Source organism: Stegodyphus dumicola, chromosome 3 (assembly GCF_044657685.1).
Source record: "Stegodyphus dumicola isolate Sdum_Otavi_A_Nest chromosome 3, ASM4465768v1".
NCBI classification, from domain to species: Eukaryota; Metazoa; Arthropoda; class Arachnida; order Araneae; family Eresidae; genus Stegodyphus; species Stegodyphus dumicola.
Window position 1 is genome coordinate 50,581,185 of NC_140770.1, and position 14,517 is coordinate 50,595,701.

Genomic DNA, 14,517 nt, shown 5'->3' on the forward strand with positions numbered 1-14,517 from the left:
GGCCGTATATATACGGCCTTGCGGCTTAGAGGGTTTTAAGCATTTATTGAAGAAAAATGCATATAACATATAGGCAATTAAAACATATCAATCAGAACCAAAACATTTGTCTTTGATTCCATATTTAAATAAACACATCAATTACAAACACATTCTCTTTAAAATATTAAAAAAGAATTTTGCGTGTTTATAAAACTCAGTATGAAAGTACAATATACACCAGTATTTAGATCGTTTTTGTGACAATTATTATAATATTTTTTAAAAAAGTACATTTTAATACTTTTTTATATAGCAAAATTATTTAATTACTCAAAAATCCTATTGAAGGAAAAACATGAAATTATAATATATTTTCTCCCTCCTTTCCGCTTGCCCGTTGTTGTTTGCTGCTGTGACTTGTCCCGCTTGTCTGATAGTAACATCAGAGCAAGCCCAGAATCATCAGAGAACTGCTAGAACGTGTCAAAGAGTGTCATCGTGTCAAGGAGAGCAAGCTTGGGCCTGTCGTTGGCAACATACATATGACAGTACGACTTCGCTCAGTCCGCTCCCAATTTTGATGGACAACACCCCGGGGGGACGGTTCTCGGGCCTCCTATTCCTCTTCCCCTACCACTAACCTCTCGAGAAGACATTCGGCTCGCCATATACTGTGCCCCTATGCCCTCAAAGACAATATAAGTTTATAAACATACATGCCTTCTCCGGGATTTGAGGAAACTGGCCCTTCGGTACCATTCGGTACCAGTAGTAGACTTCCCTATCCAGTATACCGTCCGTTCGGCTCCGCGTAATTAATTGGAAGCATTTTCACAGCGCGTTCGGGAGGGCCGATGTTCGAGTCATAAAATTATTCGATGTCTTAAATTTTAAAATAATCGTCTAACACGCCTTTTCTAATACCAATTTCTTAAGTCTCTTCTTTGCAATGCAAACGAGCTCATTTAATTTCTTTCGTTTCTTGAATTTCTAATTCTTCACGTCTTCTCAAAGAAAGAGCGACAAACAAAAAAAAAAAAAAAAGTCGCTTCTTATTTGAATATCTTCTTAATGGCGAAATAGTAGTAGTTCATTTTTGTCATGCAAATGACGGACAACTCAACTCTACTCAACACCATACTCAAACTACATAGATACAGTAATTAAGTGTCTACGAACATGATGCAATTCAACTCAGAGTCAGGCGAAAATGAACCAAAATTTCTTTTCTTCCTGCGCCTGGAGTCATTAACGCCGACGTTAAAAGGTGGAGGCTAAATCATAGTTTAACGACACCACTTCGCTTCACTTCGGTTAACTCTCATTTTCACTATATTAAGCCGACATCTATTTCCCCGAATTTTTTATCCGTTCTACGCCTCGTAACAGCTTAATCAGGCTTCATGTTACAACGAAATAAATTTTGAAAGCATCATTACCGAATGTTTAGTGTTTTTTATTCTTATTAAGTTAATGACTATAACGAGTCATCTAGCACAGCGTAAATTTATGTGAGAGGCTCATTTGCAGTGTCCTGCGATGAAAGTTATTGGATAGAATGTCATATAACGAAATTTAAATTTCCGTGAAGATAAAAATTCTAAGATATTTTATACTTCGTAAGAATACAAAATAACGTTACGAATGTCAGTCGTTTCCTTTGGCTCGCTTCTAAGCTGCAGTTAAATATTTATCCTGTTAAATATTCCGTGATAGAAGATTTTAAATATATTAACTAGTCCCGATATTATCTTACCGACTCGAGTTTTACCGTTGGTGCCGACATTTTGTAGAACGGAAGAGACCCAGAAATTAATGTTGTTAATTTCTGGGCTAATTATGGCTTTATTGTGAAGATCAATCCAAACATATATAACAGCTCATGTATCACACAAGAACAATGATATATAATAAAAAGGGAACAAATATTTAAAGCAAGGAACAAGATAAATGAACATGGGAACAAAAGTAGAAAGCTAAAAATTTAAACAACAAAGGAAAGGAACATAAGAGATATGGTTTACAAGGAGTTTATGAACGCTGTGGCATTCCAGTATAGTTTACTTATCTCATCACGTTTCTGAGGCTCTTTATCTAGGTATGGGCACATAAGAAAATGCTCTACACTCATGATGCCCGAATTTCAAATTTGGCATATACTAGATGGAGGGATGGCAATTTTATTAAGATGATGGGCCGTGCAATTGTGGCCTGTTTGCAGTCTGAATTTTGCCACAGCCTCTTTACGTGGTTTTTGACAAAATGTTTTCCATGTGTCTTGAATGTTAGTCCCGGATTTACCTGTTGATTTTGCTGTATGCTCAGATTTAAGAGTATCCATTAATTTCCCCAAAATATGCTTTTTAAGTGACTCTGAAGGAAGTGGTTTGATGTCTTGTGGCTCATGTGTTCTTCTCTTGGCTAGTGAGTCTGCCTTTTCGTTATGGTCGATGCCTACATGTGAAAGGATCCATTCAACGATTATTTTGCTGTATTTATAAAGAAAGTTCAAGGTTTGTCTTATTTCTGAGATAATCTGGGTAACTGTGTCATTATTTATAACTACAGCCTGGATGGTTGCTTTGGAATCGAATAACTGCTTTAGAGTGTAAGGGTTTCGTAAGTTTTTAACAGTTAATTTTTAGTTAAAGCCACTTTCCTGTCACTTCTAATTTCAGCTTATACATTTCCTGCCAGAACGTGTTTTCAGAATCGCAGTTAAATGCAAATGAAGGAGGAGACAGTATTTACAGTTGAACTTCTATTGACTTAGAGAGCCAGAGATTCTGACCAGAGCGCGTTCGCCTTGTAGGCTATAGTCTCCCTTAATTCTTTCTACGCTCGGCCGTACTTTAGGCCCTTGATAGTTTCGCCGTTTAGCTAACATTAAGGGGTCAACTCCTGTAGAATTTTGATAGCTTCGGCTATATCTCTTTCGTTTAGTTAAGTTCTATAAGTCATTCTTAAGTTCAAGCGCAAGTAGAAGATTTTCTGTACGTCCTGAGAGAGGACCATCTATTAACTTTATTTTGAGCGTAACGTGAACGTAACGTATTTATTGAGCGTAACGTAACGTATTTATTTTAAACGTAAACGTAAGAAGGGTAATTAACCCTTCGTACTTTTACATTTCTATCTTTCTGAACTAAGTGATTATTAGCCTACCAGTTCTCAAGGTTCCACACATTTAGCTGTAAATTCTGGGTTGGAACCTTACAAGAGAAACCTCTATCTTGACGTTTTCCAGAGCTAGTGAGATTTCAAGGATCTCTGCATCAAAATTCGACATGGGCCACAGGATTACATTGTTGGGAGAAATGTTTACTGTATACACAAGCTGCAGTGTTGTCTTGAATTTTACTTTAGTACATTCAGGTTCTAGGTATTATTCATATAACATGCATAATATGTTTAATTTTAATATTGCATCAGGAATGTTTTTCTTTTCCAATGTCATTAATATCTGGCTGCTATTTGATATCAATATATTCAACAGGATTAACCATGACTTTGTCACAATTCATTCGTTTGTTTTCATCTGTTTCTTGTAATAATTTCTCACTAGCCTTTAGGAGAGAGAGTTGGATTTTCATGGTACTTGGTTTGCATTCGTTCATCCATTGTGCTCTATGCGATGCTTTCGTTTTAACGAATGTACCAACTGCATGTTTCTTGATTTCAGTAGCAATTGGTGGGTTGGAAGAATAGCTTTGCATAGCTGTAATTGGGTAGTTTACACCACTCCTGTGATAATCCGAAGAGCTTTGCTTAGGGTTCTTTCCAAAGAATCAATCTCCCCTTGTATGGTAGAGATTAACACCTCCCTTCCATGTTTGAAAAGAGGTTTAAAATAAGTGTTGTAATTTTTATTTAGGGTAGTCTGTAAGGACCCAGAAATTGCATTAACTTTAATTCTGTTAAGATATTAATAAATGTGGAAATGAAGCAAAATTCATGACTCAAATTTGCGAGTACAAACTAGCCTACAGGCTTTGTCTCCTAGAAAGAGAAATAATATTCCAGACTCTTCTCTCTGATACAGCTAGGAACAATTCCGTCTTTTAATGTATACGATTGGGTTCTAATTGTTAAAGTTTGATGAAATTTTTCAAAAATGTTTTATTGCTTTCATTTATAGTTTTGAATTTAGCTTACCAGATATACTTTATTTTGTCTCTCTGGTCATTAGAAGGAGAGTTTTGGCTCTTTTTTTTTTCTACGCTGTGAACCGAAAGTTTCTTTTTAAGCATCCGAATATTCATCTTTTACTAACTTACTACGACTTTCAGGCTACTTAGACTAACATGCTTCCTTTTAAGGACGCATGTTAGTCTAAGTAGCTTGAAACTGAGAAGTTTTCATTTGAATACTTTTAGTGGTATTCAAAATATGATTTTAAAACTGTCCAAACAAACAAACTCAACAATTTCAAAACGTTCCATTAACATTAACATCGCGTATATCATCCAAGCACGGATATTTTTATGGGTCAGTTTTTTTTACATTTCCTACTCGTATTATATTGGTACAAGTCCGGTGGCGCAGTGGCTAGCGCGTGACGTAGCAGCACCACAGGTCCGAGGGTTCGATCCCCAGGCCGGGTAGCCTTTCATCCAGTGAGAGGGTGAATAAAATTAGTACGAAGTTCGTTTGGGGTCTAAACACTGGTGGTCTTGCTACAAGCTGAACACTTGTCAAGGCAATATATACAAGCACTCCGAGGCCCACGGTCTAGAAAGCAGATATCAGGGCTTTGCGGGCCATGGCTCTCTAAGGGCTGTTTGTCCCGCCTTTGGTTTTAGTTTTTTATTATGTTGGTAGCGTAGCAATGAAAAGACGTTACAATGTCTAACAGTATTTTGCGTCGAATGACTTTGAATCGTCGAATGACTTTGAATGTCTGTATGACTTTTCAAATCCCCTTTTGAAACTCCCGCGAAAAATATGCGTCTTTGAAACTAATATAAAATCTGAAAACTTTTAGATTTTTTTTTAGACTAAAGTTACCATTATCATCTCTTGCGATATGTGACAACGCTAATCACTCTTTCTGTGAGATTCATCAATGAATTTTTAAAATATTTTGGAAAATGATCCATTATTTGCTTTCGGATCGGTGTAGTGAACCAATGCATATATCCACGTAGCACAAAAGCATCCTCGTGGTATCCTGAGGATGTAGCTCGCGGGATAAGCGCACATCCTCATGACATCTCGAAATATCTCCGAATCTCCTAAACACATCATCCCGAGTGCTTATTGTCACATCCTAGTATATCCTCAGGACATCCTAAGTCCCATCGACAGCGTACAGGATGTTATCAGGATCTGGACTCCTTCTTACTACATCCTCAGGAAATTCCGGGATATCCACTAACCTCCTAAACACATACCAGTATATCCTCAGAACATCCTATATAGGTCTCTTCGGCAGCGTATGGGATGTTATTTAGGATTTAAAATCCTACTACATCCTCGTGACATCCCGTAATATCTTAGTTTCCTCCTAAACTCGTCTCCCGAGTGCTTAATGTCACATCCCAGTATATCCTTAGTGGATCGTATCTAAGTCTCATCTACAGCATATAGGATGTTAGCAATGTAAACCTTTGAAGTTCGTCATTGTGTTACAGTTTTAATTCTATAACACAGATGTGTTGATGGCGGAAGCGAAGCATTTGAAAACAAATAAGTAAGTAATGTTAATAGAATAATTACATTAATTCATTTCGTAATTGGCAAAGGAATAAAAAATGTGTGTTATAATTGTAATTAATTGATCATAGTGCACAACACCCACATACATTGTCATACGTTCAGAAACAAGAAATTACATCACAGGTTCCCTCGGGAGATTATTCGCTAAAATTCGATCCCAAACTCTGGCACTTGTGACCAATCAAAGCCCTATGGACTTTCTCGAGAATTTATCACTCTCTTTATACTGCCTTTGAATGGCAAACAGTAAATCTTCACTTTCGATTTCTCTTGCTGATATCGATTAATCGGTATGAAGGTCATATCAGCTTTTGGATACGTAGGGTATATTTTTAAATGTCTCTGAAATTTGTTATTAGTACTTATTTGCTTCTCTTAAGAGAAGAAAACATTTTAATTTTACCTTTCATAATTTATGATATGACTATTTATTGTAAGGTTAAGATGTAAATTGCAAAAAACTTAGCTAACGCTTGAAATGTTAAACGAGAAACATGTACTCAAATAAATTCTTTACAGAGGATACGTATTTTTACTTTTATTTGGGTGTTTATTTATTTTTCTACTAGTATTATTCTTAATCATTTTCTTATTATGATTTTATTTTTCTTATTATTTCTACTATTATAAGCCCAGAAGGGTTATAAATTTCGTTTTGGCATTTTGAGTTGGTTCACTATAAGTGTCGGTTCACTTTTCAAACTGTTGCCACCAAATATAACCGCCTTGTGGTATATTTAAAGAAACAAAATAATGAAGAATCTGCGTAAATGTATGCATGTTTCTCGCATTGTGATAAAACAACGGTTCCTAGAACCATCCAATTTTGAATAATATAATCTTCCACTAAATATGGGCATCTGGAAGGCCCTAATTTGGAATTTGAAATTTGTTTTATCACCTATTTTATATTTTGTAATACTTTAACAAATTCAACAATTTAAAAGCGAGCAATGGCAATACTGTAGAAAAAAAAAAAAAAAAAAAAAAAAAAAAAAAAAAAGCATTTTTATTACCAGCTCGCGAGACTGTGTATCAGAAATTCTGAAAATATGCTCATTTTAAAATTATTTTGCCATATTCCTGTTGAACTGAATTTTGTGGTTCAAGTGCGAAAAACGTGATTTTTACTAAATAACGGCGGCACACGAAACGTTAAAAAAGTGCCTTTGGCCGTAATGTAAAATCTGAAAGCTTTCAGAATTTTTTGTTTGCTTTTATTTATTTTTTCTACTATTACTGAACTTTATTAGCACAAAAGGGTTCTTAATCTCGAAACGCGGTTGTGCGTCATCTACCTTAAATGATTTGTTTAACTTTTCATTCGAGTCTGTTGCCATTCAGTAAAATGTAAGATATTTAGCTTTCATATTTAATTTGTTTATGATTGATTAACAAATTAAGCTATTTAAAAACAACAGATGCAGTTCTTAAGATAGTTATTTTCTTGCATTTTAGTCGGATTGGTTTAAATAAAAATGTATTTAATTCACGACACATCTAATAAAAACATTAAATATTTTTATAGAATGCGGTTATGCTAATCTAAATGTATATTCATCTATTACAGTGTTTTTCATTCTTTGTTGCCCCATACACCCTTTTCACCATTTTTAGACGATCATTTCACCTCTCTTCTTTCCAAAACTCGAAAAATACATATAAATTTATTTAAATTTAGATAACTTTTATGTATTTTGTAAATTAATAAAGAAAAAGTACATAAAATGATGAAAAATACCAGAATTTAAACAAAAGTAATTTTTTATATTCATAAACTAAAATTAAATATTTAATAGGTAACTAAAAGGCTGATCATATTCTTCCCTGAATTTCATAATTTACCCGGTTCAGAATCCCTTATTTAGTGTGTTGCATAACTTTCTGCTATTCCACGGGAGCCAGCTCGGTTGATTATCTCTACTTATAAACCATATTAAATTATAAAAAAAAGTCCTTCTAGGAGATCGTTAAAATCTTAGTCCTTTCGGATTCCTTATTTAGGTTTCCTACAGTTGCATAATTTTTTTATTTATTATCTCCAATTATGCCTTACTTTATTTCATCTTTATTATTTACTTAAGTATTTGCATCCTTTCTAGAAAAAAAACGTATTCTCCCAATTTTTTAACTTCATTTAAATATTTTGCAGTTTATAATTAATTACTTTTGTCAGAAAGGAAAAAAAAATAAGGAAATTAAGTAACTGCATTTTAACATTGTGAAGAAATAAATTCTTCTTTAACCATAGATGAAACAAATTTTATTTAAAGTTGTGTCGTCCAAAATTTTTTTGTATAAGTATCTTTGCACAGAGACTGTTTGCACATTTTTAGATGAATTTGTTTTGCTATAAAAAATCATCTGCTTGGAAATTTTAATTGAAACGATATTTTTGAAATTGTAGATTATTATCCGCTATCTGATAATTTTGTTTTCATGCAAAATGGCGCTCATAAAGAAGAAATAGATGGAATGCTGTGTTTGCGTACTTTTCGAACAAAATTATTCGTATTTAATTATTAAATAATGCTGTGGATGTCCTCATTTTTCAGTATCTAAAGCAAATATATATAATATTGTCAATAATGTAGAATCGGTACTTACTGTCTAGGAATATGATGTTTGTAAACTTACTTCTTAGGTGGCTGTCTAGGGGCTAATAAACTAGTCCGATTTATGTAAAACTTGAATATTTAATGAAGCATGAATAGTTGCTACAAACTACAAAGTAATTACATACGTAGGAAATAGGTGAGATTATTTACAAATGAAGAGAAGGAATCGTCTTTTATATTCAAACATCTTTCAGTCGCGTCATCGCCTTAACGGCGGAATCGTCTGACTTCCATCATCGAGAAAGTGAAAGATTTATTCTCACAGCTTGTCGCGTCATCCGATTATAATGAACGATGCCATCCCACAATAAGAAAGAAAAAACATGAAAGTTTGGCTACAAAGGAGACAATTGCTTAAAATACAGTCATGTCAATAAATTAAGGATAATGCAAAATTAGGCAAAGGAATAGTTAGAAGCAAAACAAATTTGACTTATTTGTAAAGATTATTTATTAAACAAAAGGTAAAGAGCAAAAAAAGATGCTATATGTTTGATATTATTAAAAAATTAGCGATTTTTTCTCCCTGGAGCAAATTACAAAAAACCCTATTTACAAAAAAACAATATTACATGGTTGGTATGATTGTTAATACATTGTGTGTCTCCCAGATGATGCAATACAGTCCGTACAACGCCTAGGCATGCTGAGTATCAAATTATCGATCTGATCTTGGGGGATATTATACCACTCAAAAAGCAATGATCTCCGAAGTTCCGGTAGACATGTAGGAGGAGGTTGACGGGCTGCAACTCGTCGGCCAAGCATATCCCACACGTGCTCTACCGGATTCAAGTCCGGTGAGAATGCTGGCTAGTCCATACGGGTGATATCCTCCGAATGAAGGCATTCGCTTACGATGTTTGCACGGTGAAGAGGGGAGTTGTCATCCATAAACACAAATTGTGCGCCCATAGCGCCCTGAAACAAACGTACATGTTGATCCAGAATGACGTCCCGATAGATTTGGCTTGTCATGGTTCCAATTTGAATATGCAGGTCAGTTCTGGAACCCAGAATAATTCCACCCCAAACGAGCACTCCTGCACCACCGTAACGGTGTCGTTCAATGATGTTTTCTTGGTGGTAACGGGTACCTGGAGCTCTCCATATGAAAGTCCGACGAGAATCAGACTGTAAGCTAAACCTGGACTCGTCGGAAAACATCACACAAGCCCACTGTTGCCGTGTCCACAATGCATGCTCCCTACTCCAGGCTAACCTCAGGTGACAGTGAGTTGCAATAAGTGGAACGCATCTGACAGGTCTACGAACATATAGACCAATCTGCCCTAAGCATCTGTACACGGTCTGCCTCGAAATTGTCGTACCAGTGGCTGAAGAGAGCTGACGAGACAGGTCTGAGGCTGTGCTCCGCCTGTTTCTTTTGGCAGTAACTGCCAAATACCGGTCCTCATTCGGCGTTCTAACTCTGGGGTGACCTGTGCTGTAACGTCTACTCACATTACCATCATCTTGGAATCGTTGCCAAAGCCTGGAGATGACACTGTAGGCAATTCCAAGTTCGTCTGATACTTCCAGTTGGGTACGCCCACATTCCAGACGGCCGATAATTCTACCACGTAAAAAATCATCCAAATGCGTCCTTTGTGTCATAACTATTCGGTTATTGCACTGAAATGCTTATAAAGCGCATGCGAACAATTTTACTTCTTTGCCTGTATTCCTTATATATCACTCTCTTACACTCTCGTCATTGTGACGTACTATCTGTGTCATCTGGTTACTTCCTGAAATTTGCATATGATTCTTGAAGATGTGTGTAGTGATTTTGCAGGTGATATATTTATTTTAGAATTCGATTTCCGCGTGACTCCGAATTATCCTTAATTTATGGACATGAGTGTATATCCCTAAGGAAAACCCGGAATGTTCCGAATGTTGCAAATATAAGAACTTTAAATGAAAATCTTCGAAGTCAAAGTACAGTTGCTTTACCATTCAAATACTCAGTGTCAACTGTAAACAAAGTGATTAATGCTGATTTCAATCTTAAAAAGTCGAAAAACCGTAATGTGAATCTTCTTTCTTCTCGACATATCGCCAAAAGTAAAACGCGCTGCAGAATTCTCTATGAGAAACTATTATTCAGACAAAAATGGAAAAATATTAGCACAGTAGATGAATCTTGGGTATATTTAAATGACGCAATAAAAGAAGAAAAAATCTTAGAAATTTGTTCAAAGAACCTAAAGGAATGTTTTCAAAGGCATGTATGATTGTTGCTGGTTTTTAATATAATGACAAAAAATATATTAAATACAGTGCAGAAAACTGTTAAGGTTAACTTGGCATATTATAAGGAATATATTTTATACCCAATTTTGAAATACGAAATAACATCAAATACAGTGCCATCAATCAGTAGAACTTAATTAGACAAAACTAGTAGCCACACGTCAAACATTCACTGTTAATGTCCTGGAAAAAATGGAACAAGAAGCGTGTATCAATGTCATAACCCTTCGCTCATACCCTTATAAAATTGCCTGATGTATCACGAGAGATTTTTGAAGTTTTGTACTTTTAAAAAGCGGAATGCCCAGATGTCGACTTTTAATCCTCCTTGGACTTTGAAAAGATGTCTGAGAGGAATTGGGTTAAAATATCTCATTCAATACTAAAAAACGCTTTATTAACGGTGAAATTACGGTGTGAAAAGATAGTGAAGAATACGAGTTATCAAACGGAACATTTCAAACACAAAAATACACCCACTTCCAAAACTTAAGCACGGAGAGGAAAATGCTAATTTCCGGAATTCAATCCAGAATTGAAGAGGATGCAATTCGCTGCAGAGGTAGATGGAAGTATGCAAATATGTTAGGTAACAGCCAATCGCGCTTTCATGTCAAGAAATATGCAAAAACGGCAGTCTTATAAGAAGCCAGCTTTATGAAGGGTTACAGAAGTTGATAGTAAGTACTAATAGAAGGTGTATAAAACTTTCGTAAAATTTGTTTTCATACCACCTTCTATTCATAGAAATACGTATTTCTATGGCTTCCAGAAAATGAATGGAAGATTGAGCGCTGGCGTGCTGTGGGGCGCATTGAAGCAGGACAGTCGATCACCGATGTTGCTCTTTTCTTCGGCGTTCATCATTCTGTAATTTCACGTTTATGGAAACAATTCGAAACCACACAGACATGTGTCCGAAGGCCCGTAGCCGGTCACCCAAGGGTTACAACCCCCGCGGAAGATCGATATATTGCTATTGTAGCCAAGCGGAATCGCATAGCGACCTCCACACGTGTGATATCTATGGTTACAACGTCCATTGGTAAGGCGATATCTGCAGCTAATGTACGCCGAAGATTACATATGGGTGGGCTGTACGCCCTTGTACTCCGAGTTTGTGTTCCTCTTTTCGTCCAATCAAGAGGGCACGGTTACAGTGGTGCCGGGAACATGTGAATTGGAATGTGTTTGACTGGGGCAATGTCATGTTTACTGATGAGTCAAGATTTGCTCTGGAGCCATATGACAAGCGTATAAGGATATGGCGTGAACAAAGAACACGCAATCAGTCCAAAACATCACCGAACATTACGCATTCCGAGGCGGAAGCATTATGTTGTGGGCAGGGATTTCATCAGGATACCGTACCGACCTGCACATCTTTAAACGGGATTCTTTGACGGCTGTCCGGTATCGAGATGAAGTTCTAGAACCCATTGTGAGATTGTACGCTGCAGCAGTTGGCCCTACGTTTGTTTTAATGGACGATAACCGCACGTGCCCGTAGAGCTGACATCGTCGATGACTACCTGGAGAGTGAAAGGATTACGCGTATGTCTTGGCCAGCATATTCGCCCGACCTTGATCCCATTGAAAATCTTTGGAATGCTCTCGGCCGTGCTGTATCTTCATGTTTCCCACCTCCAGCCACTCTTATTGAGCTGGAAACTGCTCTACAAGAAGAATGGCAATTGCTTAATTTTGCAGTGGTTGACCACCTAATTGAAAGTATGGTCACAAGGTGTAAACTATGTATACAGATGAGGGGGATCACATACTCTATTAATGTCCTTTTTTTCATTTTATGCTGTTTATTTTCACTTTATACATAATTCTGTTTAAGTCTCCAGTATGTCATTATCTGATAACCTACAAAAATTTAATATTGTTTTCATTTCTGTATAATTATTGATTTTGTTTTATGCATACACTTATATTCTACTTTCCTACCGAATTTTGTGTCAATCAAAGCAGTATTCATTGATTTTTTGTTTGCATTTTACATTTTCGCGCTTAACTTTCGGAAGTGAGTGTATTTTAGGTAAAATATTTATGTAAATGCAATGAAACTCGTTTAAAAATTGTACGAAGAGCCTCTGTAAGCATTTTTTATTAATAGAAACACTAATAAAACAAAGAAAAATATTTCAGATTATTTGTGGATTACGAAGAAATGGCTGGAAATAAAAGCACCCAACTTATGGTAGTGAAGAATCTACCAGGTTCTCAAGCTTGTGAATATGAAACAGAGAATGTGTTAACCAACACAGATTCCAAAAATGTGACACTGAACGAAATTACATTGGAGCCTGGAGAAAGAAACATTGTTGGTAAGCATTTTTCTAAATATTTAATAATCCCATATTTATCGATTTCTAAAATACCATTTAATTCATCAGTAACGATATTTTATAATTCTAAGAAGTTACAACAAATAATAACAAATATTTTCTGAAAAAGAAATAAGGTTTCAAGACTAGGTAAATAATAATTATAACATTTCATTTATTCAGACAGTACTTTTGTAGTGTACATTTTAAAGACCTTCTCCTCAGTATCATAAACACAAAAGGAAATTATAGACATAATTGTTAGCAACGAAATGATTAAATTAAGCCAGAACAGGTTCTATATATCGTATTCTTAGGGAAAGTTTAATCGGTGTTTATGGTTTGAATAGGCGTTTATAAATGAATGGTTCGGTTTTAAAAATTAATAATAAATCGATGCATTACTTTATGTGGGCAATCAGCGTAAACTTATCAAGTTTGTGACGTATTAATAACAGTCCTTCAAAATGTGCACACTTGGTCACACGACATTCATCTACACACGGTAGTCAAATTCTTATCATATTCGATATAGCATGTCTGCCATGACGGTCTTCAGTGCATGCTTTATCCGATCACATACTTCTTCGAGGGACACGGGCATTGGCGGTACACAAACTCGGTTATTAACAAATCCCCAAAGAAAGAAATCGTATGGTGCTAAATCTGGCGAACGGGGGGGGTTGCTGTCTGCTGTTGTAGCACTACTAGTCCAGGTTTGGTGAAGAAAAGTATTAAGATGCTCTCTTACATTGCTGTGAAAATCGGGCGGAGCATCGTCCATTTGCAAAATGTAATCATCATGATTGTTGTTCAGCTACAGTAACAACCAGGTTTTCAACACGTCTAAAAATGAACCAACGATTACTGTTTCTTGTTCGAAGAAAAATGGCCGTGCGCTTTTTCGCGAGACAACGGACAGAAAACGTGCAAGAAACTCACGCTTAACTAAAACTACAGATATTGTTCCCCTAATGATGGATATTTGCCTGTTTGGCTATGGCCACACGTAAGGCCCGAAATGGTCACCATTTTATTGTCGAGACACCTAAAAGGCGACCACCAATGCCTCATATGAAGGGATGAACAGACGCAGCAGACAAACATAAAATCCCCGAACCGGGTCCGATTTGCAAACCCATACGGAGTTTGGATATCTATGGTGTAGGGGATCTCGTCCTCGCGGGCGCAACTACCGTAGACCTCGCCCGGCTTTATACAAAGCATTGAGCAGAACAAATCTTAGATATGAATACAACTTAGTAATTTTGCCTCTGGGCACCACTCCATCGGCTAAACGTACATCGTAAAGTGCGATCTGATCACTCTGTCAGTCCCCGTCACGAGAACGGAATCGGGTCAAACCCCCGGGAACTTGGTCGACGATCTCCAATGTAGCTCCACCAGAACCGAAGAAACAGACACTACAGTACCACTACGGTCCCTGCCAAGCCTGAACTAACCTGAGTACAATACTCGGGTACTAGTCCTGGGAAGTCAAATTATATGCTCCCTGTGGTTGAGACTGTCTAGGTACAGATCCTAACCAGTACTTCCCAGACTTTCGCCTAAGTCAATCCCCGAGGGTGAAGGGACGAACAGTTCCG

The 14,517-nt window shown here is 36.5% G+C and overlaps 1 protein-coding gene across 3 annotated transcripts in view; it reads left to right on the forward strand.

Annotated features, from left to right (window-relative positions):
* Nucleotides 1-14,517, forward strand: part of LOC118192955 (uncharacterized) — a 312,399-nt gene that overhangs the window by 246,190 nt on the left and 51,692 nt on the right. For all 3 annotated transcript variants that reach the window (XM_085812879.1, XM_035363975.2, XM_035363976.2), the window contains exon 3: nt 12,732-12,910. In XM_085812879.1, the coding sequence (XP_085669005.1) occupies nt 12,732-12,910 (179 nt within the window). The remainder of the gene's footprint in view (nt 1-12,731; nt 12,911-14,517) is intronic.